Genomic DNA, 25,751 nt, shown 5'->3' on the forward strand with positions numbered 1-25,751 from the left:
GAGGTGGACCTAAAGCTTTGCATTAGGAGATGGGCAGCCAGACCAAAGCCCAGCAGCTAAGGCTAGGAAGGGATAGTCTTGTCCTAGTGCATGCTAAGAAATGCTACCATTGGGGGTTACAGCCCTTTAATTCTCTACCATACCCTTAACACTGTCACTGGGGACTAACCCAGCTGATTTCCAAGAAATGGAGAAGGCACTGCCATGCTCTGTCGAGTGGGTAACATCCAGCACCCTGTCAGCCCCAGCTATGGTTGGAAACTCAAATGATGGCTGCCAATGCTCAGCTCTTCTTCCAATCCCAAACCTGCAGATCTAGTTCTTCCTGTTCCTTTTGAGCCTCATTTCAGGCAAGCAGGTGTCCCAGCACCAGATAAGCTGGTTCCCTAGAATCTAGGCAGGCAAACCAGCAAAACCCATCAACCATCTCCATGGTCCCCACTGACAGGATGCAGTTTTTCCCCATGGCCAAGCAGCATGCAAGTCACACGTGGATCAGACCTCTGGCTGATGAAGAAAACCTGTTTGTTCATACCCCATCAGGTGCAATAGCCTAGATGGCCTTAACCCCCTAGCACAACTGGCTTACAGGTCAGAGGCTTGCACCCACCTATACCTTGCACAGGGGACCAAAGTCCCCCCCACAAGCCTCAGGCATGATGTTTGGTCCCCATCACCACATGTCATGGGGTGCCAACTGTCCCAGGAATGCTCCTGCTGTACACTCTGCTTCCCCTTGCCCTCCTGCTCTGCTTCACTCTGACAAGCAAATCTGTAAATCCCTCAGATGACACAAAGGAGACAGGAAAGTGCCTTACCTGGAGCTGGAAAAGCAGGTGGCCTCTTCAATGCCTGGCTGTCAGCTATGAGGGATCTGGATATTTGAGTGTTTTGGTCTCCACCCCAGTCCCACTTTCAGAGCAGAAAAACTGGCTCTACCACTCACCCTGGGACAGCACATGACACCAAGAACAAGACCAGTCACAGAAGTACCTGCAGGAGTTATGTCCTCCAGTATGGGCAGGAGCAGAAAGACTTCCTGTCCCTTTTTAAGCAAGCTAGGGCAGCTCTGGATGCTGTAGACATCCATGGGAGCAAGCTCTGAGAAGGGAATATGGAGGGCACTGGGCATATGTTATGGTCAGGACACTGCTGGAAGTAGAGAAGTGGGGATTTAGGATTTGGCCTTAGAACCATGGCGAGGGGAAACTGCCAGCAGGTCCTTGATCCCCTCTTGGTGGGAGGCCCAGGCAGAGCTCACTACTCCCAGCTCCCTCCACTGCTTGTCCTTGCTGCTGGCTTGTGCTGCAACATATCATTAAGCAAGTACCTGTCAGCAGAGAGCAGTTACCAGGAGGTCTAAACACTTGCATAATGTCCTTCCCCTCTCAGGCAATGCCCTCGTTTCTAATAGCACCAATCTGGGATAATAACAGTAACGATAATGTTAAGAAGGTCTTGTGTACCTGAAAGCTCATTTGTTTACCTACTAAAAGGTATAATAAAAGGAAAACGGTGGAGCCGTAGACAGGAACACATTGCTGGGCATTGGGCCAGATCCAGGAAAGATGTTTGGTGTCAGGACCAGCTGGCATCCAACCCCACTCCTCTGAGCCACCCTTTTAGGAGGAACCTTCCACACAAACACTATGCTTGGCCTTATGTTTAACTGGTGACCTCATTGCTTGCTCCCTGCCAGCCCCAGCTCTTGCTGCTCTGATGTGAGAGACCTCAGCCTGCAGCATCCTCCACTTAAAGCAGCCCAGGGGAAAGTCCTACCATCAGTCCCTGAACATGGAGACACAAAACATCACTCCAGGGAGCTGGGTTTCAGGGACTGCCCTGACTATCAAGCCAGGCTGCAGCCCCCAGTACCTTACAGCAGGACAGCAGAGAGTGGCAGCCACAGCCACTTTTAAGTCCCTGGAAGTGCCCTTGAAGGAAAGACACGTGCCAGGCAGCACCTGAAACTCCAGTATGTGGCCTCCTCTGAGCTGCTGTCCAAGTGCAGAGCTGTGAGGGGATAGCAGAAATCCCAGAAAACATTAGTTAGCACCGTACTGGGCCCTTGGGTCCTCCACTGCCATGCCAAGGAGCCTTTGGCTATGGAAGACCAATCTCTGCTCAAATCACATCACTGTAGACCACTGTTTATTTAGGATCCATTGCACACAACCTGGGAAAACAAGGCCAAAGCTCTCCTCCTCCCCTTCCTGCCTCTGAGTCAGACCATTTAATTTGTGCTGTGGGTGACCCAGGACAGCTGTCCCCTTGCTTGGGGCAACCAGTGGCAATGTGGCTGCTGCTTCTTACAAATGAGGACAACTGCTCATGCTGCCTGTGTCAGAGGTTTTGCTGCTGCTGAACGTGAGGGCTTTAATAATGCACAACATGTCCCTGGGAAGTTGGTTTGGCAGGGGCTGGGAGCAAGTCCCAAAGCCCATCGAGAGGACCAAACCTTTTACATTTCAAACCTTTCCACAGCAGCTGCCAGAAAGCAGCTTTTACAGCTGCAAATAACAGAATCCCTCCCTAGGAAACAAGTCCCCCCTCCAAGTCACTGCCAGCATCTTATCCAACTCTTTATCTATTCTCAGCCACCTCTCACCTCCCCAAACACTACCAGAAGTGCTCAAATTACTGCCAGCTCTCATTAGGTTCATGCACAAGGCAAGACCAAGCAATAAGACCTCCAGACAGTTGGATGCTGAATTCTGATGAATCTTCTGGGGAGGAAGATTTCAGCAACTGTTGAATTACTTTTTTTTCTTTTTTTTCCATCTACTGCAGCCCTACTAGTGAAGCTGGTGCATGTTTGATTACTGGTTGCTATAAGAAAATCCAGGTGGCCATACAACTGAAAGAATTACTATCTGCATCTTCAAAAATGAACCAAAACAAATCTTAAATAATTCAATTTCCTTTAATTACTAAACTACTCTACACAAAAGCACTGCAGGTCAGCAGAATTCATCCACAAGAAAAACAGCTGCTGCTTCACAGAAACCTGTTATCTCTATTTCTTCTCTTCTGACATTTCTGTACCTTTCAGTTTTGTGGCAGGAGCAAAGCTGCCATTTTTGCACTGATGCAGGAACTGGGAGCTTGGCTGTGGGAATTCTCAATCTCCAGCCTGGGCTGAGAGCCCTCCTTCTATTGAGGCAGTACCTAGACCTGAGGAAAGCCTTAGCTGTCCTGACCTCCTCACCACAATATGGGCAGAGAGGAAAAAACACCACAGTTCTTTCTTCTCATTTTGTTTGTGCCTAATGCTATCTTCATAGCTTTTAACTGAAATGGTTGTAAAAAAAAAAACCAAACAAAAAAGAACCAAACAAACCTTTATTTAATGATGCTATCTATGTAAAGAAAAAAATAGTTTATTGTAGTGCAGATGTTTTTACCCCAGAAACACCATTTCTAGTTTTCTTTAAGATGCAAAAATAGGCTCTCCCTTTAGAGATCTGACCAATCAAAACAAGACTAAGGCAAGGCTTTTTACAGATATATAAAATCAGAGGAGCATTAGCTAGAAGGTATTCTTATAATAAAACCACTTCTCTACTACACAAATAGAGCATGGGAAAGTTAAGCCTTCAGTACAGCAGAAATGTACAAGACCTGCTAAAACCCAGAGGATTTTCAAAATGGGATTTGAGCACCACTGTTACCAATGAGCTACTAGAGAGGCAGGTGTGACACTCTGTCACCTTCAGTTAAGTTATTCTGAAGTTCTAGAAGTTCCATTTTAGCTGTGCATTTCTCTTATGATTCAAACAGAGGCTGCTCCCCCTCAATGGACAGGTTCAAAAAGATAGAAACTGCAGAAAGGAACAAAGCAGGGAACTTTCACAGCACAAAGAAACAGATACTATATGTGGAACAGCTTCTGAGAGAAATTAGGCCTCCTGCTAACAGAATCAAATTGCTTCCTCTTCCCCTACTTTATGCCTTCCAAGAAGGAGCTTTGTGTTACAGTGTTATAACACAGAAACAGGAAAGAAGCAGTATCTGAGTTTGTGAACAGCCTGTGGCTGACATGTCAAGCTGCATTGAAAAAGGAGATTCCTCCTGCTAAATTATCTCATTAAATTGCTCAAACACAAATGCACCCCTTTTTAGCCAGTTCTCTTTTACTGATTTAAAGAAAACTACCCACATTCTTAGGGCCAGATCAGCATTTTCCCAGTTTGTGCTGAAGCAAGCACTCTGCAAGAGAATGAGAAACAGCACCCTAGAGAGAGTGCCCATCCCACATCCCTGACACTAACAGACACCTCCAGGAAGCCACAGCTTCTCTTCAACACAAATGGCTCAATGAAGAATCCTTCCACTCTGTTCTTTCCAGCCTAGGAACTGCAAGGATTATAATCAAAAATATTTGCCTTTTCTTGCACCTCCTATTCATTATTCACTTCAACACCAGTGCAGAGCTATCAGGAACCTAATTATATCTCTCTAACTCAAAAATCACACCATGATTTTAGCTAACTCTAACTAGCTAGCTGCTACTCTTCTCCAGCACTGCCTTCACAGTTCAGAGAGCTTCTCTAAAAAGCTTGTTAACAATATACAGAGGGATTTCAGTGAAAAGATACAGACAGTTCATGAAAACAGAGGAGCAATCTGCACCTTAAGTCTGTCACATTGTCCACCAACCTGGACTACGCTAATCACATCTCACAATGCACTGTAAGAGCTGTCATTGCCAAACCGTATTTAATCACCATTCTTGCAGCAGCAGCAGTGATCAGAGTTAATCTTTTTCCATTTAATAACAGCCATTACATCATTCTCCAGCGTGGAAACTATGAAGTGGGAAGGTCAAAAAGTTCTTAATTAGAAGGGTTTTTATTGCTGTGACAGTTCCGTTCTGGTTTCAATAAGAGAGATCTGCAGTACAGGCAGCAGGAGCTGGAAGGCATCTTGGATATATGAAGCACTGTTTGAAGCCTATGAAAACAGAAATCAAAATACACACTTGAATAATTATCCTTTGCTAATAACATACACATTTCAAACAGCATTGATTAATGCACATAAACAGAAGCCCAGTGCATGCTGAATTTTTAAGGCTTCCTTCTAGAAATCAATTTATTATTACATTTTTAAGGGGCTGTATGCCATTAGACAAAAAAAAGCAACTGACTTAAAAACTGCCACACAAGACCCAACAGTCTAAATGCAGGATACTGTTTTTAATAATAGATGAGAAGAATTTATTTCAAAGTGGAGCATAAGCATGCTGTGGCAGGAAGAAAGATCACAAAACCAGGAAACACCCATTTCCTACCACACCTCAAAAGTTTACAAGCATTGAGAAGCAACTTTACAGCTGGGAAGTGTTGGGATTCTTTCATGCTTATTTAGGAGTTTGGCTAAAGTATGACTTTGGAGATTTAAACTCTAGAAATCCAGACTGCTGAGCAAGCTGATGTGTGTCTTCTGACTCATCATAACTGTCAGGTGAGACCACATAAGGTTCTCTCTTCTACATTGAACACTGAGTTTTAAAACTCAGTTTCAGAGGGTACTGGGCCACCTCATTTATACTATATTTTTGCCTAGAAAGGTTGGACTAGATGATCCTTGAGGTCCCTTCCAACTTGGCATTCTATGATTCATTCTTCACTAGGTAACTCACCTCTTGTGCAAATCTACAGACATTTATTAAAACTTTTAAGTAATCAGATAGGTAAGCAGAACAAAACCATGGGTTAGAGAACTTGGCATGACTAAAGATAAAGTGGAAAAAACCATCATATGTATTTTTTAAATATTAGCTTAGCATTTTAACTTTAGCAAAACTGACCTCCAGAAACACTCCAGTGATTAATGGATTAAGCACATCTGCTTTCTCTTTGACCTGCAGAGATCAGACATATATTATTCTGATTGAAAATTTGAGCACATTTCTTCTAGCAAGACAAAGCTAAGTTTAAAATCATCACTACTCCCCTGACTATAGGAAAGCTCCAGTACAAGCTGCAGAGGATCTGTCCTGTAGCATGCAAATAAGAACAAAGGAACACACATATGCCCAGTACAAGTAGCATGTGAATACACATATTAAATCTTCAAATGAACTGTGGCAAGCAGAGAATTTGGAGATTATGATATATGTTCATTAGTACCTGAATGTTTTGGATCCACGACAGGATCACAAACCTTTTTTTCTCCTGTGTCCAATTCCCACTCCCACCCTGTAGCAGTCTGAATTCAGCAGGAAACACTCAAAAGCTCAGCATATATTCAGATGCCAGAATTTGGGGAAAAGTGACATAGAAGATAAGCTCACAGGGCAAAAAACTGTCTATATAAATATAGTGAAGATCCCCAGGCTGTAATCAACTAACCACACCTTATTCCTAAGAAACATGGTGTAACTCTTACCCCTGCAGTTGTTAAGCACACGGTAAACTCTTTAGAGAAAGCTGATAGTTCCTTACACAGCATAATAGTTATTCTATGGAAGAAGAGAGGGAAAACCATGTAGTAAATACAATCTACAAGAATAACTTTCTTTTAGCATTCCTCTGAAACATGAGTACCTTGTTTCTATGCATACAAAGCTATATTAAACCAAAACTTATAGAGCATATAAAAAATGTATGGAAATTCAGAAGTTTACCAAATAAATTATGGAGTAGAAATATTGAAGAATAAATAATTCAAGTTGAAGATCTGAAACAGCATTCAGAGGACAGACAAATCCACTGAAGAAAGTACTAACTTGCTTTTTTTTTTTTTAACCAACAAGCATCATTTTCTGTATTAGAAAATGCTGCTACTCTCATACACTCACCAAATATCTCCTGACAGAAAAGGAAAATCTTCTACTATGCATTATTGGTAAGACCAATCTACTAATTAGTTGCAGTAATTTTACTGTATCAAATACCTAGCGTACTGAATGATTAACAAAGAGGTAATTAAGGATAATTTTTATACAACTGCTTTGTCACATTTTAAATGTCTATCTACTAACTAGCACAAGCTTAGGGCAAACATTCTTCTTGGCACTATAAAAGCTTTCAAGAAGTGCTTCCTCTTTCTTATCAAAAAAATGGAAAAAAATGGAAAAAAATGAAAAAAAGAAAAAAGAGAATGATGAATTCTTCTGGAAGACAGACATACCACCCATTGCAACTTTGAATACATATGTGGAATTCAAGAGTCCTGCATCCCATGGATTTGCAAATAATTCTTAGATAGTTTAATCAGTATGTAAGTAATGATATGATACATATTTACTAAGAGATGAACTCACTGTGAAAGAGACTTGGCTCTGTCTGTAGCTGTCACTTCTTGCTTCTGACCATGTAGAAGCAAAGCTGCAGTTTTGTGAAACATTTCAATGGAGCATGCTGTCAGTTCAGCCAGACTTCTTATGGCAATAGCATGAATATCCTGCAAGAGTTAAAAAGATCTCCCATACCATACAAAAATTAGCAGGTTTTATTAATTAAAACAAGTGAATCACACAGAAATAGAAACCCATAAATTCTGGGAATCACAGATGTAACTTAGCAGCCAGATAAACATTATGTGGTCACATATTCAATACTCAAGTTACCTCTACTGATTTGTTAGCATGATGGTCACCATCTCTGGATTCTACATCTTGGTTTCCTTCACTCTCTTTTTCTTCTTTAGGAAGACTACTGTTGAATTGTGCTATCCATTCATAAGCAGATTTCCTCACCTACATGAAGATGTATCATAGTATTTAATGACTGGAATGAAGCCCCCCCTGCACACCACAAAACATGGAGTATTGCATTTCTCTCGAAGGAGGAACAGCTACAACTCCTGAGCTAGTGAGAAGAACCAGGACAAATGATCCTAGTGCTTTCAGTACTTTCTAGAGGGTTGGTTGCATTGACTTAGTTGGGAGCAGTCATTTTCCTAGCAACAGGTGCTGGGGGTTACCAAGCCTGTGACAAACATGCGCTTTAAAACCACGTCTGCAGAATGCTGGTGCCACTTGGTGGATCTGAAGGGTAGTGAAATGAAGGCAATAAAGACAATTCTACCTCATACCAACTTCTGAAGGTAGCAACACCAGCTGCTTTGTGCCAACAGAAGGGCTTCAGTTTGTGACTGTAGACTGACTGCACTGTTGTAGCTGAAGGCTTACTGGTCTTGGTTATCCTTGGCACTATCCAGTGACAATGCAAACACTGGTTCTACTGATTCAGAGACAAAGGCATTACAGAACCCCCATAAAGTCAAAGGAAATGGCCCATCTCTTTTGCCTACCATTGTCAAAGGATCTCAAAGACAGCTGGAATCCCTCTAGATTTCAGAAGATGGAAAATAACTCACCATGATAAGTTTTTCTGGCTTTGAGGAGATACGCAATTCTGCAAACAACTCTGTAACTTCTTTTGTGAACTCCTCATCTCCTAAAGGACAGGAAAGGTTAAAGAATCCACAAAAGACAGGCAAAGGAAAAAGTAGCACTTCAATGCACAACTAGTTCTGCACAAATCTGACAATTGTTTCTTTTATATCTCTTTGAATCATCACCTCAGGAAAGAATGCACCAAACCTGGTCCATTTAAATACAATTTATAAGACAAGTTTTGAAAAGGTGGAGACAGCAGTGCCAGAAGATGAGTTTTGCTTTCTCAGTTCTGGTTTTGTAGCTAAAGTATTTTTTAATTATTTTTTTTCCTTACAGGCAGCATTGCATCACCTTGGAGAGTCTGAAATATCACTTGAAGTCTATGGTTCTCCTATTATGTACACCAGGGCAGATGTTAACAGTGGGGGGAAGGCTGTGAGATCCATCATGTGCAAATATAAGAGATACATTAAATGTTAAATGATAGCAAGCACAGGTGTGTAATCCCTCCCTGATGAGCCATTTAGGTAAAAGAAATGCAAGAAATTTACATTTAAATCTGCATAGTCCTCAAGAATCAGATGAGGCTTTTGTATGGAGGCACCTCTGAGTCTTTTGGTCCGTATGGATAACTCATTTTAAAAATAAATTAAAAGGCTTTTTACTTGGGTTGGACAGCTCTATTCATAGTCTTTCCCTCATGGTCAGGGAAACCCTGCATCTCTTCAAATTTGCATCTTGGCTCGAGGTCATGAACTGCCCAGGAGTCAAGCAACTCTAATCCTGCTCTGGCAAGAAATTGTTCTCACTACAGAATTAATGCACAGCAGCTTTCCAGAGATAAAGGGTATCTCCTGGCCATAGACAGCTTTAGGATTAAGCATCCAGCTAAAGAATAACTTAGCTTTGGCACCATGCCCATTGCTAGTGATCTTGGGGCTGACTGGTTCTATACTGAGAATTTCATTGAGAACCAGCTTCTCCTCCCAGAGCCTGGGGCTCTCTTACCCTTCTTTTCTTCCTCTTCTTCTTCAAAGAATTCAGGTAAAGAAAATGCTTCTTTGAGTTGGTCCATTTCCTCCTTCAGTGTGTCCAACTCATCTCCAGAGAAGGCATTTAGGACTGATTTCACCTAGTTAGGAGCAGCACAGCCAAAGAGAGAATCATAAATCAAACAAGAAAAATAAACATAATGGAAAATGCAGTACAGGTTTACAATGCATGTAAAAACACCATACAGTGTTGTTAAAGAGAAAGTGTTATTTTCCTCCAGGAAGGAGGAAAGGCAAAAAGATCTACTCCTGAATCACCATCATGCAACAATGGATTCCTAAGGAGTTACTCAAATTCCTTTCATTAAGAAAGTGAATGACATCTGAAACTGCATGTCCCAAGGCAGAGGACAATCATAGAATCATAGAATTGGCTGGGTTGGAAGGGACCTCAGAGATCATCAAGTCCAACCCTTGATCCACTACCGCTGCGGTTCCCAGCCCATGGCACTGAGTGCCACATCCAGTCTCTTTTTAAATATCTCCAGGGACGGAGAATCCACTACTTCCCTGGGCAGCCCATTCCAATGCTTGATCACTCTCTCTGTAAAGAAATTCTTTCTAATATCTAACCTAAACTTCCCCTGGCACAACTTAAGACCGTGCCCTCTTGTCTTGTTGAAAGTTGTCTGGCAAAAGAGCCCAACCCCCCCCCGGCTCCAACCTCCTTTCAGGGAGTTGTAGAGAGTGATGAGGTCTCCCCTGAGCCTCCTCTTCTTTAGGCTGAACAGCCCCAGCTCTCTCAGCCTCTCCTCATAGGGTCTGTGCTCGAGTCCCTTCACCAGCCTGGTTGCCTTCCTTTGGACCTGCTCCAGGACCTCGATATCCTTCCTGAACTGGAGGGCCCAGAACTGGACACAGTACTCGAGGTGTGGCCTCACCAGGGCTGAGTACAGGGGCAGAATCACTTCCTTGGACCTTTGCTATGCTTTCAAAATTCTCCTCTATTCCAGAATAAGGACACAAGTAAGTGGGTATGATGAGAGAGTAACTTGTACAAAGTTGTTGAAGACATGCAGGAACTGAGGCTAGATGGGTAAAGAGAGTGTCCCTGGGACCTGAGGACTGGACATAATGCTCCCAAGGTAAACCCCAGATCACCATGCAGGGGTCAGTGTGAAGCTGTATAATCAATCATGAGCACCTGATTTTACCTGTATATACATATATTTCTAATATTTTTTTTCCCTGCTCAGCTGAAATCAAAATAAATGGCAGATTGCTCAAGGCCATTACCTTTGATTCACTCTCTCTGGAAAGCATCTCTAAGGCCTCTAGATGTGAAAGACCCTGAAACTCATCAAACAGTAACCCATAATGGGCTTTCTTCTCTGTAGCCATGGCAACCTCAGTAGCTGTCTGCTGCTCTTCCTTCTCCTTTGCCTCTCGTAAGACCTGAAAAAGAAAAGCAGAGGACTCAGGTCAGTGCCAGATGATACAGAATATGGCAGGAGAAGGCTTCTCATTCAATAGTAAATGGTATCTTAATGCCAGAACCACAAGGGAAGGGAGAAGAGATGAGAGAAAGCAATGAGAAGCTGATACAGAACTACCCTACCTGAGATAACGTAGAGGTTCTGTTCATTAGGCCCTTTGTTTTTTTGAATCCAGGGTCTCCCTCAGCTATTACATCCATTGTCTTTTTTCCAATGAACTCCAAGGCATCCAGACCTCCACTAATAACACTTTTTCCCTAGGAATCAGATTTGGATATAGAAAGCACATAAAACTTACAGAAGACTATATAATTCAAGAAATTGAATTGGGGGATTTATATCAAGCCAAATAGGTCCTTGTTACCCTAAAATTCAATCCCAATCGCCACAAAGAGAGCAGAAGGATAAAGAAGGAGCCACAATCCATTATCATCCCACAGTTCAATATAGCACTCAGACAGCTGCAGCAATCTGAGGGGAAATACATTTTTATTTTGTGAACAAGCTGGCTCTCAGCACATCAAAGTATTAGAAGTGTTGCATTCTCATCCTTCTAATCAGAAAACACTAGACCTGTGGGTTTTGCTTGCTAACTCTTGTTCAAGCCTTAAAAGATAAAGTGAGCTTTCCAACTGCAGCTCCTTGAGATTCACAGGCAAATTGATAAGCCAGCAGATCACAAAAGCACAGTTTCTAAGGGTAATGGGTTCCTTTGAAGGGAATTTCCCATGGTCACAGGAGCACGGTGATTGCCAAGCAATCTGGGCTGGTTTCAGAGAAGTTTTTTGAGGAGAATGGATTTCACCTCTAGACAGTTCTGTGGAAATCTGTGAAAATATTCCAGGAATGAATCTGACCCTGCATTTACTTAAACACTCTAAAGGGAGCAGAGAGAAGAGAGTACAAGAGGTGATGTGCAGGGGAATGCATGCACCACAATCCACCTTTAGGGTGTGAGGGGTTTTTGTTACATATCAACATTTAATACAGAACTATTGCAATTCCAGTCAACTTACACAGTAAGTACCAGTTAGAAGCAAGATACAGGATAAAGGTTGCCTGAAATTTGAAACAGTTTCTCACCACTCAAAAGTTTCTTGATACAATATTCAGATAGAAGGCAAAAGCCACAATGTTCTCTTAAGCCCATTTTCTCCTGACTTCCCAACTCACTGTGCTTTGGACAGCAGTAGAGATGGTTGATAAAACTCCAAGAGCCCCAGCAATAGGAAAGGAACTGCCATCATCAACTGTATCTGTGCTGCCAGCACCAGGATTCTCACTTCCTGCATTAGAAGGCAGAAAATTAACTTCCTCACTCCCAAAAAAAGATCCTGTCAGCAGCAGAGTGGAGAAAATTAAAAACCAGCAAGTGTCAGCCAAGAGCAGGGCTAGAACTGGGAATATTTCCCTACCTACTTTTCAGATCCAACAAAAGTAAGCAATAGAGTATTATTTTAGCACATTTTAGCTATCTACTTCAATATGCAAGATGAAGGGTAAGGGAATGGTATTTTGGGGCTGATTATGTTCTAAGAAATGCTTCAGTGTTTCAATGCAGTAAAAACTGACCTCTTGTAGCATCTCTAGTCTCCGAAGAGATTTCAGTAGGACTGGGGATCCCAAGGGTTGTTTCTGCTTTTTCTATTACATTTGAAATACCCTGACCTAGAGAAGACACCAATAGTACTTTAAGTACATGAGATAGAAAAGAAATCAGAACAGAAACAGGATTAAGGCTACATGTTGGTTTGTGTTATTTTATTCCTCTTGTTTAAGATAGTTTAGCCAGCACAGAAAGCTACTGTTATCCATCTCACTTACCAATGTAATGAATCTGGGTTTCCACTCAGCTTTTACATTAAGCTGTAAATACCAGCTGAATATTATGCAGCCATGTTAAAACTTGAAAGCACTTTTGGCTGTGCCTATCTCCCTAATTTCACTGTACCTTTTGATAGAAGTTTGTACATTGTTTGTACATTGTACATTACTAGAACAACTCCCTTGACATTTTCTCAGTAACAGCTTCTATAACAGAAATCCCCTTCTCTAGAAACAAGCTCAAAAGCACTAGCTTGAGATGAAGTATGGTTAAAAAATTTATCAAATACCAGAAAGAGCCTTACCTACAGTAGCTACAGTAGCAGATGCAGTTGACAGAAGAGACTTCCCCCAGCTTCCCCAGTACCCCCATCCTGTCTGAACTGCAGCAGCAGAATCTGAGACCTTTAAGGGAAAAAAACAGAAGAGAGTGATGCAGGCATTAGAGAGGGGAGAACACAAGCAGTCTGTGACATGCAGCCTTTGTGCAGCTTTTTCTTTTCAGATAAAGTGCAATATGAATTTTCAGAAAAGGAGTGTTGAGAATCATCCTGTGCTCAAAGCCATGAAACGTGTGTGATGCAGAGCTAGCACAGCAATGTACCTTGAGGGTTTCAGCTGCAGGTTTTTCTGTGGCAGGAGGCTGACCTGGGGATTTGGGCTCAGGTCTTTTCCGAGTCATAGGCACAGGCTTAGGCTCTTGCTCTTCATTGCTCTCAGCACAGCCAAGTTCTTCTGCTTTCTGTTCATTTTCATCTTTGTAAGATGTTTCTTCTTTCAGATTTTCACTGCTGTCTTTCTCAGACATGTCTATGACAGCCACAGAAAGCAAAGGTGATAATCACTCTCTTGTACACTTTGACATTAATTCAAAAGCATCACATTTGTGTTTTCAATAATTAAACACAACTAAGGGAGAAATCATACCTGCATGAATAAGTTATGTTTGTAAGGGAACGTGCACACCAAGTTATGTCTGACTGGAAGAAACCTCACACTTCGAAGTTTAGTCCCAAAGAAACACGTGGCTTTATCTCCCTGTCACAACCTCTCCACAGGAAACAAACAGGCTGCCAGCTCTGAAAAGCAAATGAAAGATAGAATCATAGAATCATAGAATCATAGAATTGGCTGGGTTGGAAGGGACCTCAGAGATCATCAAGTCCAACCCTTGAACCACCGTTGCGGTTGCTAGACCATGGCACTGAGTGCCACATCCAGTCTCTTTTGAAATATCTCCAGGGATGGAGAATCCACTACTTCCCTGGGCAGCCCATTCCAATGCCGGTACGAAAAGTCTTCTGGTAATTAAATCCATCACTTGCTTCCCCTAACAAAAGCCGAACCAAATTGCTTGTGATGGCTGTTTTGAAGGCTGTTGGATACAGAGGGGGGCAGCTGACAGAAAGCCAGGCAGCGTGTAGGGAGGCAGCAGCTTCTCTATTTAGGGCTGAGCTTTGCGAGGGCATTAAAACCACCGAGATTTTTGGAAAGTGCTGGAGCTGCCACAACAGCAGGCCCTGACCTGGCACAGGCTTCAGCTGCCTCACAGGGCAGAGGTTCCTCTCCCCAGGCCTTGCTTGGCAGCCCTTCCCCAGCTGCGGGTCAGCAGCTCGGAAGGCAGCAGCCGGCAGGGACCGGCAGTGCCACGCCGAGCACCCCACGCACCCCCCCCCCCCCCAGCACCCAGCAGGAGAAGCAGCTCCTGATGCAATCGGGGCAGCGATCCCCAGCCCGGGAATGGGGTTGGCTCTAAGAGGAAGAGGAGAGCAGCCCCTCTGCAAGGGGCTGTCAGGCTGGAGACATCTCCCACCCGTTACCCCATGAACCCCCTGGGACCCCGCAGCGATCCGTCCCCACCCGGGACACCGCACCGGCCCCGGCCCCACCCGCGACACCTCCCGCGCTCCCCAGCCCGGCACCCTCCTTGCGCTTCCCTTTCTCTGGGAGACCCCGAGGGTTCCACAATCCCCCCCTTTGGCCCTGCCTGACCCAGAGGGGCCCCAGAGCCCCCCATGGGACCCCCTCCTATGAGCCCACAGCGCCCCACGGCACCGCCTGCCCCATGGCGGAGCCTCAGGTGCCCCAGAGGCCCCCTTCCCTATGGGACTCCCGGTTCTAAGGAAGGCCCTTTCGAGCCCCTTGTGCCCCGGCTCTCCGGAGGCACCCTTCGCCGCACTGATCCCGATCCCGATCCCTGTCCCCGGTCCCGGTCCCTCCTCACCGCCCCGCTGCCCCACCGGCGCCGCGCTCCCCCCGCCTGGCGGACCGTAACCATCGAGAGGAGGCGCAGAGCGGCCCCTGGTGGTGACACCGGAAGTGCGGCCCATCCCGGAAGAACGCGCAGGGAAGTTTGTCCGGACGGAGTGGCGGTGGCGGCGGAGGTGCGCGGGGGGCCGAGGTCTGGGCCGGGCAGGGTGGGCCCATCTCCGCGGTGAGAGCTGCGTGCTGTGTTGCGGTGATGCTGGGTTTTACTTGGCGACGTCAGAGTGTGGGAGAATGGCGCAGCGGCGCGGGGACGTTCCGCGGCCTCCTCTGTGCCGTGGAAGAAGTCGGAGGGGCGGAGAGGGGAGGGTGGAGGGGGGGAGCGGTGTCTCCTCACCTCGCTGGTTTGGCATGGGAATCCACGGGGAGGGATGAGGGGGTAGGGAAGGAGGAAGGTCTGTTTGAGTGACGTCACACCCTCGTTACGTCATTCTGCATGGCTGCAGAGTGGGGAGGTGGCCCTGCTGTCCCCTGTCCAGCTCTACACGGGTTTTTCCACGAGCAATGCTGAGGCTCTCAGCCCGCGTGGCTCTGTGCCCGCTCGGTTTTAGCTGATGGGGGGGAAAAATCCTTTTTTTTTTTCTTTTGGTGTGCAGCTGGTCCCGTGCCCTTCCTGAGTTACCCCTGATGGGTGTCAGCACCCGAGGGACCACGCACCCGGCAAAGCTGTGAGGCAGCCCTGGGCAAGGGAGCTCTGCTCTGCTCTGCTTTCCTGGAGGTTTGGTCCTTTCCTTGGTTTTGGGGCTGTGGTGCAGCAGTTCTCAAGCTGGGAACCCTGGTGGTGGCTCCTCTGAGACAACTTCATGGATTTCCGAGGAGTTAACGTCTTCAGAGCTCTGCCACGTGTGGTTCCCAGATTCTAAAGATTGCCAGAGGAGCCTTGCAGCCTGGTCACAGCAGCCTTGCTTCTGCAAGACATCAGACTATGAGCAGGAAGGTCTGCTCAGTGCAAAAGTGACTTCTTTAATGTGCATTATTAGCTGTTAGCTGGTTGTAAATGCCCGTCCAGGTTTCCATGCCCTGCTCCAAAAGTGGCAGTCAGAGCAGTCAGTGCTCTCTCAGGTGTGTCTGGGTTTATTGCTTCTCTTTTCTCCAGGAGGGGAATGATGTTCTGAGCAGTGAATGTAAAGCCATATAACTCACAGCCCCTGGAGCCCCAGTTTTGCAGTGCCTTACAAATGTGTGTAATTTTAACTACTATCAGTACTCCCTTTGACCTCAGTGGGACTCCTTAGAGTGCTCTCAGTACAACATTCCCACTTTTTCAGGATGAGAGCCAAAGATGATTCATGCAAGTGTAGGTATCATGGATTTTTATGTTCCACCACTATATGTTGTCACAATTTATGGTTTCATAAAGGTTAAATATGTTGAGCTCAACTTCAGGGTCAGCTGCAAAATAGGCAGTTTTTATTCTGCACATTTCATCTTGCTTGGGCTTAATGCTTTCTTGAACAATTGTGATGTTGGCACTGTTCATGCTTTATCCTTTTTGGATCCTTTATCAGCTCCAGCAGCTGTTTTGCATAAGTGTGAGAGTTGAAGAATATGGATTTCACAAATCATTTTATTTTTCCCAGCACTCAGCAGTGAGAGATCATTGTCTGCTCAGCAGTAATGGCTTTTCCAAAAACAAAATGTGACAAACAAGTTCTAATAAATCAGACCTTGAAGAGTTTAATAGTAAAATTCAATGACCCATTACCAATGTTTTATACATTATGCAAGCTCAGTGCAGATAGAGGGGAGAGCATATGCAATTACTGAAGATAATTGTCTTATTCTTATGAGGGGAAAGTGTTGCTGAGTGTTTCTTGTGTTAAATAATTGACTGAGGTTCTTAATGTCATTTTAGGAGGAATGTCTCAGGCACTTGGAAAAACCTAATAGTTTAAATTTAATGTGACAATAACGCAGTACAGCAGACACTGGGATTAATCCCTAATAAATCCATAGCATTATTAGTTGGGAGGTTATTTTGGAATACTGGAGGTTATTGTATGCATTTGGTGCAGTAATGAAGGGAGGGATTTGTCTTCATGGCAGAGCTACCCTGAGCTGTAACTGCATCAAATGCTGTGAAGGGAAACGCAGCCACTGAGAGCAGTGGTGATTTAACTGAAGGCAGCTGGGTTGTGATGTAGGTTTCTGACCTCAGCACCTAGAACAACACAAGAAACTAAGCATATTATATGGAATTTAGACATCAAACACAAATTGTGCCATTAAAATCAATGAAGTTGTTGTATAAATGCTACAAACCAGTTGTTTCTCTAGATGCTGAATGAAAGACTGACTTTAGAAAACTATGCCTTAAAAGCATTTTGATAGTGGTGGGAAGGAAGAAATTATATGTTCTTTCTTGCTTTTCATGTTCTACTAAAAAAGCACTTTTTTCTCTGTTAAAAAATGCAGATTTGTCTTTTTACCCTAAAGATAGGTACACATCTGGAATACACTGAGCAGCTTGTTGTTGGTTTTGTTTCTTGGGTTTTTTTTGACCTTGTTCCCCATAATGATTATTGTTTCTGAGATGATTTGTTTGGATGGCAGAATGAACATGGAGAGGACTGAAGGTTGTACTAATGTCTTCTTACCCTTGTTTGATTACTGTGTTCTGAGCAAAGCTCTGATTTGGAACCATTCAGCTGCTTATATTATGCTAATCAAAATCTGTTTACTAGAAATGGAATTTGAATAGGCCATAAGCTTGCTGTCATTAATAAACTTAATTATTTTCTTTTTTTTTTTTTCAGTTGGATTTTCAGTTTCCACTCCTGATATTGATTGTCTGGAAAGCACATTTGGATCCAAGACACTGAACAAATCAAGAGCCTCTTCTCCTGTCTCAGAGCACTACAGACAGCTTAGTGTCATATGGCCTCATATATCCACATTAAATGAAAAAAGAATCTTCCTAGCTTTCCATGAAGATCAGCTATTGTCTGTTAATTCTGACTGTTAGTGCTGATCTCTCAGTTGGATTTACACTGGAAAATGTAGCTTTTAACAGAACAGTTGCTTTGGGGTCTTTCAATGCATCACTTCCCTTAGTGTCTGCAGCTTTAGTAAGTTCTCCAGCACACCATGATATCATAGCCAAAGAGGGGACTAGTATTTTAATTGAATGTAAACTGAACATCAGCCAGTATGAATATATTCTCTGGTATAACTCCAAGGGACACCTGCTTGAACAGGAAGATGAAGGTGAGCTTTTTCTGCTGTTTTCTATCCTTCAATATTCCCCTTTTATAGAGTGTCTGAAAACCTCTGGGACTTTATTATAATTTTCTCTTCCTGTCCTCCCATTTCTATAGCTGGGAGATAAGGAGAGAGCATGACAAAGCTCTTTGCCCTCTGGCATGTGGCTTTTTGAGTTCTTTTGTTCTATTCCATCCATCTTTCTGTAGTGCCCCACAGAATCAGTCTGTTCAAGGGGCATCATGGTATTCAATACAGAAGGAATGAATTGCATCCTACAAGATACTAACTGATGGGTGTTTTTAGTAATTGCTCTGGTTTATATTATATTTTCCAAACATGAATTAAACACAGTTCTCCAAAACTTGTGACCTTTTCCAGATAGCAATCAGTGCTTTAATTTTGTTACAGGATTTTTTTAAAGCATGGAAAAACATCTTACATTTATTTTCTGGTTTATGCACCATTGAGACCATGAAGCCTAACAAACTATGTGATGGCCAATGATGAAATATGTGCTGTTTAACCTCTTTTTAAAGGGAGAATATACTTTCATAGCCATTGGCTCTGACAGTGCAGTCTCTGTAGTTAATAGTTTTCAAAAAATAATGTCTTGTAGAGATGCATGTGGTTTTCTCTAGGAGTATTAATGAAGGTCATTGAGCTAATTGATGGGATCTTTTGGAGGCTGTCTTTGTGTCTTAAGTGTTAAGTAACTTCTTTGTATGAATGCCACCCAGAGATTAGCTCAAAGTAGAGTAATTAAAAGAATGAATTACAAAAACAGTTCTTCCCCTAAGTTACAAATGTGTAGGGAATAGTGTATAGTGAGCTGCTTTTATTGATTGCTTTTCACATGGGTTTTGTATATCAGCACTGCATGCTCAGCAGAAAACTGTCTTAGGAAAACCCTGGATTCTTTTGCCAGCAGAGCCATTTACAGACTCTGATATTTTTCATGGGTCACTCGACTTTTGACTCCAAATATATAAAAAATTAGATTTTATAGGGGACAGCCTTCCAACACAGTGTTACACAGTGAGTGAGAAGCACTAGTTAAGAATTAGGCTCCCTGTCAGAAGGAGCTACCAGTCCAGGAACACACAAGAAAGCACAGATGAGACAAAGCAGAAGAATCAGAATAGCAAGCATGCAGAATAATTTCTCATTAAGCACCAGGATTGCTGGCTGGGTTGTGGCTTTCTGTATCACAAGCATGAAAATGCAATTTCAGTCCTTGCTGTACCGTTTGGGTTTCACTAGAAATCGACTGCTTGCTTCTAAGCTTTTCTCCTGTGGATGGAGCAAACAGCACGTGTCTGGTTTACCAAGTGATTTTTGCTTCATTAGCTGAGTTTATTTCTTTTGAATCTCCAGGCAGACGGTGGAGGATTGCTGATCATTCCCTTAACATCACAAAGGTCAACTTTGCTGACCGGGGGCGATACACCTGTGTGGCTGTGCATCAGAATGCCACCTCCCATTACACTGTCACCCTCAGGGTGGTCTTCACCTCAGGAGACATGAGCATCTACTACATGATCGTGTGCCTCGTGGCCTTTGCCATCACACTCATTTTAAACATCACCCGCCTGTGCATGATGAGCAGTCACCTCCGCAAAACGGAGAAGGCAATCAATGAGTTCTTCAGGACAGAAGGGGCTGAGAAGCTTCAGAAGGCTTTTGAGATAGCCAAGCGGATCCCTATCATCACATCTGCCAAAACACTGGAGTTGGCCAAAGTCACTCAGTTTAAGACCATGGAGTTCGCTCGCTACATTGAAGAGCTTGCCAGGAGCATTCCCCTTCCCCCGCTGATCCTTAACTGCAGGGCATTCATGGAGGAAATCTTCGAGGCCGTGAGGGTCGAGGATCCTGATGAGGTTGGCGAGGAGGGAAAACAACCCCAGGGCTGTGGTACCCAGGCTGCAATTTACCCCAGCAACCCCGAAATCAAGCGCAGCAATTCACCTGCCGGGGATTCAGACGATGGATCCATGAACGAGCAAGGTCAAGAGATAGCTGTCCAGGTGTCCATTCACCCACAGTCAGAAGTGCAGAGCATTGACACTGTTTCCCACGACAGCTGCCAGTTTGCACCTTCTGAGGAAGGCACCTGCTGAGTCCAGTAAGATGCTGGTGTGAAGGAAGCACAGGTGACCCTTGGGTACTGTGAGAAAGGGTCTGCAAACAAGCTGCCTCAGTCCCATAAGCACAAGTGTTTTCTAAAATTGCAAGGTGCCAAAACTCCTGCTGAAGCATGTATTTTCTGTCAGTGTTGATTTAAAGATTGCAAGTCTGTGAGAGAAAACCATCTGGAATATTGTACAGTGGCTTTTCTTTTTTAAAAAAAGCTTTCTATATTTAAAGTATCTACAAAATAGGAATTCTTTGTCCTTGGCTCCTTGGGAGTTTCTGATACTTCTGGTCTCTTACTAGGAGTGGCCAACTGAGTAGTACAACTTGCAATAAAATCTTTTCCTTTGTGAACTTTCTTGCATCACAAGGTGAAGATTGGAATTCTTTTGAGTCAGTGTTGTCCTGATTAATTGTGTTCTCTTTGAATTGCCCCTCGGGGTGTGTAGCCCATCAGAACCATGGTGAGCTTGAGCAAGTCTGTTCTGATCTGTTTTGTGTTGTGTGCTCTATTGTTATCAAAACGTACTGTACTTTGGAAAAGGACCCACTGCTGGATTAAACAGTGTAGTTTCAGAGCAGCTTAGAGAACAACCAGGGAATCTTAATTTTTCATACTTTTGCAGAAAACCTCTGTGTGATACAAAGCTTGTTGCTTAAACTTGGTGCTGATTGCCAAAGCGCCTTACCCTGCTTCTGTCTTGCAGAAGGGAGCAGTAAAATCACTGCCAGAATTCTTTTTTTTTTTGTTGTTGTCTTTGCTGATTTCACTCACTCTGGAAAATCCAAAGTTTTATATTGTATTTGACATTGTGAGAAAAGAATATCAGTAATTGCATAATGGCACAATTTAAAAATTAACTCAAATCTACAGATCAGGTGTCTCAAGAACTTCTTTCTGAACAACACAAGAAAGGGGAAGTGAAAAGTAGTGACACTCATTGTGCTTTGGCTACTACCTTCAGAAAGCAGTGGAAGAGAGGGTGATTAGCAGAGGATCTGGCTGCACATTTTGCCAGACACTGTTTATAGGAGTGGAGTAATTCACTGAACATGTCCCATCTCATCTTCTGAAGAGAGATGGCAGAAGGGAGATGTGGAGGTGCTTGCAGAGGTAAACATGTAGGTTTTTCACCAGGGATCTCTTGCATGGCTTCCTCAGCTGTAGACATCCAGCCTGGAGGAATCAATGCAGACAAGAATCTAATTTCTTCCTTCACCCTTTGGTGCAGATTTTTTTTTTTTCTCCTTACAATTTGTAAGTTGTATCACTTAAATAGCATTTTATATCCTGTTGAGATTTAGTAGATGTAAGGCTTGTAAGCACTCCACAAATTAATTTCTTACAACTACTGGAAGCATATTGCCATATAATTTTAACAACTTGGCAACATGAGCACGATTTAATTTCCCACAACTCTTTTTTCTTTCCTTATTATTACAGAAATGTCAGTTGAACAAGTGATTCTGGATGGTTGCTCAGGATTCATAAGAGGATTTGACATTACATTTACATGAGTAGAGTTGGAAAACAAGTAGGCACAGTGGTAAAACCAGGGTTGGGCTGTCGTAATGTGTGCTCATAACAAAGGGTCTGAACAAATCATATTTATCATATGGTATCTGAGAATGGGAAACTGAAGCATCTATTACCATTTTAAACTGCCTCTTGGAAAAAGTTGTGCAGTCAGCCACCAGTAAATGCAGCCTAGCTGGTTTTAACATGCTGGATGAGAGCAGTTTGTCCTGTTTTGTCAGGAAGGAGGAAACTTGCTAGTCTTAGTTCTAGCACCACTCTCACCAGCTTGGTACCACATCCAAACCTTTTGCAAACTTTTGCTTCAGGGGAATAATCCTATGTAGACACTTTAACTCTTTACTGCCCTCAACTTACATAATTTGAAGCATTTTATATCCAGGGGACAAGTTTATATATTTTTGTGTGTACTATCTGGTTTCTTTTCAGTTTTTTGAGGTGATCAGTGTTAAAGGATACTCCTGTGGTAAATGCCAGGTTCTCTTAGAAGCCCTGCCAAGATGCTTCTGGCTTCACTTCTGTATTACAAGTTCTACAGGTTTGTTGTGCATGCATGAGTGGAGCTTTTGGGGGGGGGTCTGTGCCCTTTTTGGATGTCCTAAATGAAAGTCACAAGAAAGAATGAGCTGGTTTAGTCTCCTTTGTGCCACAGGCCATCAGTATTATACCTGCACCTGCCTTTTTTGACCCATGAACAGCTCTCCTGCTTCTGTGAAGCTGCTGCATTGCATGCATCAGTAACATCTTCACCATTTTACCTCAAACTTTATCTGCAGTGTAGAGATGCAGCTCCAAAATTGAAGCACCATCTAATTGCTTCTTAAGAAGCATTGTGCAGGTGTCTCATCAGAAATGGCAGCTAACAGGCAGCAGGATGACACTAGACGTATGTCAGATGGGTGTCAGGAGAGCAGTTTTCAATGTGTTCTGTGATTTTTATGCTTTATATTTACATAGCTCTGTGTCCTTATTAAGTGCAGTTACTTGGTAATTTCGTGGGTCCTGTTGCTGGTGGAGAAGAAGGACTGATGGTGCAGGAAGGTCCTCATCAATGCAGTTACAGTGTCAATATCCAGAGATTGTAAAACTGAAAGTTTTCATGAATTATTACAGTGTTTTGCTCACTAAATCAATTTCACTCCTGGGAAAGAGGCTCTTTTCTAAGGATTTCAGTAAATCAAGACTGCTTATTAAATATAAAACTGATCCTACTCCCACTGAATCCAAATAGAGAAGATTTGAAGCTCTGGTGTATTTTACAAAGATATTACTGGATTGCTGTGCATCTGAAAGTAAGGATGATGGTGATGTTATACTATAAATGTGATTTCCAGAAAATGAAACGTGTGAACTGTTTGTGTTATCAGGAGTAGATTTGTGCACTTAATTTTTTTTATATATCTAATTGAACATTAACATTGAAAGATGATGTAAATAAACATCAGTATTTCTCAATTTTTGTAGGACAAGGAGAGTCTGCAGTGATTTCCTTGCTTCAGACTAAATTTTTTTGACAATCACAAGGGTATTTTTCTCTTCTTTATGACTAATTTTTATTTAAAATAATGTTAAACATTCTGGTTATTCAAGAGTACCTAAAACTAAATTAGTTATTTGTATTACCTGGATTGTAATGTAATGTAACTGTTTAGTGTAACCACATAGGATTTCATACTTTCATAAAATGAACTGGTAGATTTGCAAAATAAATGACAAACAAAAGCCTTGTTTTGTTAGGATTTTCTTTTTTTTTTTTTTTGTCAGTAAGGGCTGATGAGTACTTGTATACCCAAGTTTAAACAGCAGCTGTATTCAGCTAAGCAGAATGCTGGCACCCAGCTTGACAAAGCCTGCTGAGACATTCAGTCATCCAATAGACTGTTCCTGCCATGACATCTTTGGGTCTGTCAGGTTTTTTTTAATGGTTTGAAGTGCCCAGCAGAATCTGTAATAATTGTTACCAGCTGCATGAACAAGTGGTTCCAGACCACTGGAGTGGTTTCAAGTTCTCTGTGGCTTCAGTCTTGCAACCTAAAAGGGTGACTGTGAAGTGCAGTGACCTTCAGCCACAAACCTGTATTTTTTGTTTCATGATAATGGATTTCTTCTGTATGGGTAAATGTCTTCTGTCCTGCAGCTTTGGGTGCCAGCCTGGAGCACAGACTAAATGTGCCCCTAATTAAGTTTCAACTACAATCCCCCACAGCCCAAGCACCAAAGGCCCAGCTTGCTGAGAAATTCTCTGTAATACAGTCCATGGGGTTGTGCAAGAGTGGATGATAGCAGACTTCACCTAAGTTGTTTCTTTTTAAGAATAGTTTCTGGTTGCCAGTCTCTGCACAAGGCAGATGATAATATTAAAGCTTTTCCTTGGGGTTTTTCCCATGAGAGTCAGCTGCTTAAAGGAAGAATTATTGCACCCATACCCCTCAGGTTAGGTCAGTGTTTAGTCAGCATCTGCTTCCTATCTTCATGTTACAAGACATAATAATGGTTCATTTTCTTAAAGCTCCTCTACCCTGACTCTTCATGATCTTATCCTTAATGAGCAAATTAATCTGCACTAATTTAATGCACTTGCCCAGCTGAATAACAACTGGTCATTGAAAAGAGAGGTGCATTAATATGATTGTACTGTAATTTTAGGTGTGCTTTTAAAACAAAATACATTTTTTTTAATGTTGCAGCCCTCTTCTCAGTCAAGTCTCCTGCAGGAGACACACAGTAGAGAATCATTCAACTCAGGTGAGTTACTTTTATTGACTTCCATTCAGCCAGGTCATTTCACACCAGCTGGGACTTTGTCCTCCTCTTTTTTTATTATATAGCAGCTCACTCAGATGACTCCAAATGCTGCCAGCTTTTTTGCCTGTGGAAGGTAGAATTACACCATCAATCAAAAATCCCTAAACCAACCAAGCTGTTTTACTAGATGTTCAAATATCAAAACCCAAAAAGCTGCATAAAGTTTCATTTTCTCCTTAGTAAGACAGAGTCTATTCTTTGGTCACGCCTGGCTGCCAGTAGTCATAATACCGAGCAATTAGGCCTTTCATTTTCATTAGGCTAATTAATTGTTTGCACAGTGCACTGAATATGGAATAATTTTCCTTTGCAAAGAAGAAAAGGATTAGAATGGTTTCATCCCAAGATGCTCAGAATGTGTTTTATTTATTTTAGGGGAGAAAAATTCTCTCGTGTCCCAAATGCAAACGTTGTACTTGAGTTTTAATGCCTGCACTGGGACAGTCACATCAGCAGAGATGCATGGAGATTATACATATGTCTATCCATCTGCCTCCACACTCCATATGGCACCAGGGCTTTGTGCTGCATGTCAATGAGTCTGCAAAGAGGCTGGGGTCACCATGGTGTGTGTGCTGCTGAGTTTGGGTGTCAGGCACTGGAAGAGCAATGGGCACAGGGTGCCAAAGGCAGCACCACTATAATACTGTGCCCTGGATTGTGATAGGACTCAGAGAGCAGAGCACTGTGGTGGGTAAATGGATTGGAAACTGCCTCAGGTGGTTTATACTCTTAAGTAAATCAAAGGCAAATGAAATCAGGGCTAGGATTCCATGAAGAAGGGTACCCAGTGGATATAATATTCCAGAGGCTGTTACTAGCTCTGATTTGTTTGTTTATTCTATTCAACACCTCTTGGTGATATCGTATTATTAAATATATATTTCATATCAAATTGTTCCAAGTGTAATACAAGCTTGCAAAAAGCCATTTCAGTGGAAAGTCAGGGGACATACTCAGCCTAAAGTTTAAGTCAGAGGCTGCCATCACACAAACTAACTGGAGTTCCCCTTTTTTTCCTCTCTATCTCTGGTACAGGGCCAGTTACGGGCTAGCTGCAAGAGACAAAAGTTGAAGTTGTATCCCATGCTACTTTCTCTTCCTCCAAAGATCAAAGCACTGAGAACAGCCCTGGGTTAGAAGGG

At 43.0% G+C, this 25,751-nt stretch overlaps 2 protein-coding genes across 10 annotated transcripts; one reads left to right on the plus strand and one right to left on the minus strand.

Annotated features, from left to right (window-relative positions):
* Nucleotides 1-841: 841 nt before the first annotated feature.
* Nucleotides 842-15,309, minus strand: FAM114A2 (family with sequence similarity 114 member A2). 4 transcript variants are annotated; one of them, XR_003988104.1, is made up of 16 exons: nucleotides 14,887-14,960; nucleotides 13,590-13,741; nucleotides 13,267-13,472; nucleotides 12,968-13,067; nucleotides 12,411-12,506; nucleotides 12,012-12,124; nucleotides 10,961-11,095; nucleotides 10,639-10,797; nucleotides 9,359-9,482; nucleotides 8,329-8,408; nucleotides 7,577-7,705; nucleotides 7,271-7,410; nucleotides 6,394-6,466; nucleotides 5,813-5,866; nucleotides 4,513-4,953; nucleotides 842-852 (listed from the first exon to the last, which is right to left on the minus strand). XR_003988104.1 is itself a non-coding variant. In XM_030458841.1 (15 exons), the coding sequence occupies exons 3-15, from the start codon at nucleotides 13,468-13,470 to the stop codon at nucleotides 4,852-4,854; spliced, it is 1,509 nt and encodes a 502-aa protein (XP_030314701.1). In that variant the 5' UTR covers nucleotides 13,471-13,472; nucleotides 13,590-13,741; nucleotides 14,887-14,960; the 3' UTR covers nucleotides 3,365-4,851. The 4 variants fall into 4 exon arrangements, 3 of the variants coding, with proteins under 3 accessions (XP_030314701.1, XP_030314702.1, XP_030314703.1); XM_030458841.1 differs by lacking the exon at nucleotides 842-852 and having other exon boundaries at nucleotides 3,365-4,953; XM_030458842.1 differs by lacking the exons at nucleotides 842-852; nucleotides 14,887-14,960 and adding an exon at nucleotides 15,265-15,309 and having other exon boundaries at nucleotides 4,122-4,953.
* On the plus strand, nucleotides 14,967-23,509 carry MFAP3 (microfibril associated protein 3). Of its 6 annotated transcripts, XM_030458847.1 has the most exons (4): nucleotides 15,010-15,046; nucleotides 15,524-15,645; nucleotides 17,684-18,134; nucleotides 19,506-23,509. In XM_030458847.1, exons 3-4 carry the CDS (start codon nucleotides 17,855-17,857, stop codon nucleotides 20,249-20,251), a joined length of 1,026 nt encoding a protein of 341 aa, XP_030314707.1. In that variant the 5' UTR covers nucleotides 15,010-15,046; nucleotides 15,524-15,645; nucleotides 17,684-17,854; the 3' UTR covers nucleotides 20,252-23,509. The 6 variants fall into 6 exon arrangements, with proteins under 6 accessions (XP_030314704.1, XP_030314705.1, XP_030314707.1 ...); XM_030458844.1 differs by lacking the exon at nucleotides 15,524-15,645 and having other exon boundaries at nucleotides 14,967-15,046; XM_030458845.1 differs by lacking the exon at nucleotides 15,524-15,645 and having other exon boundaries at nucleotides 15,002-15,096.
* The last annotated feature ends 2,242 nt before the right edge of the window (nucleotides 23,510-25,751 follow it).

Source organism: Calypte anna, chromosome 13 (assembly GCF_003957555.1).
Source record: "Calypte anna isolate BGI_N300 chromosome 13, bCalAnn1_v1.p, whole genome shotgun sequence".
NCBI lineage: Eukaryota > Metazoa > Chordata > Aves > Apodiformes > Trochilidae > Calypte > Calypte anna.

What these genes read in the sequence shown, in the direction of transcription:
- MFAP3 (XM_030458844.1), top strand. Translation starts at nt 17,855, where the DNA reads ATGAAGATCAGCTATTGTCTGTTAATTCTGACTGTTAGTGCTGATCTC. An exon ending in GCTTGAACAGGAAGATGAAG is followed by an intron (nt 18,135 to 19,505) that starts GTGAGCTTTTTC and finishes TTGAATCTCCAG; the next exon opens with GCAGACGGTGGAGGATTGCT.
- FAM114A2 (XM_030458841.1), bottom strand. Translation starts at nt 13,470, where the DNA reads ATGTCTGAGAAAGACAGCAGTGAAAATCTGAAAGAAGAAACATCTTAC. An exon ending in AGAAGAGGAAGAAAAGAAGG is followed by an intron (nt 8,409 to 9,358) that starts GTAAGAGAGCCC and finishes CCTGTCCTTTAG; the next exon opens with GAGATGAGGAGTTCACAAAA. An exon ending in TGTGCTTAACAACTGCAGGG is followed by an intron (nt 5,867 to 6,393) that starts GTAAGAGTTACA and finishes TGATCTCTGCAG; the next exon opens with GTCAAAGAGAAAGCAGATGT.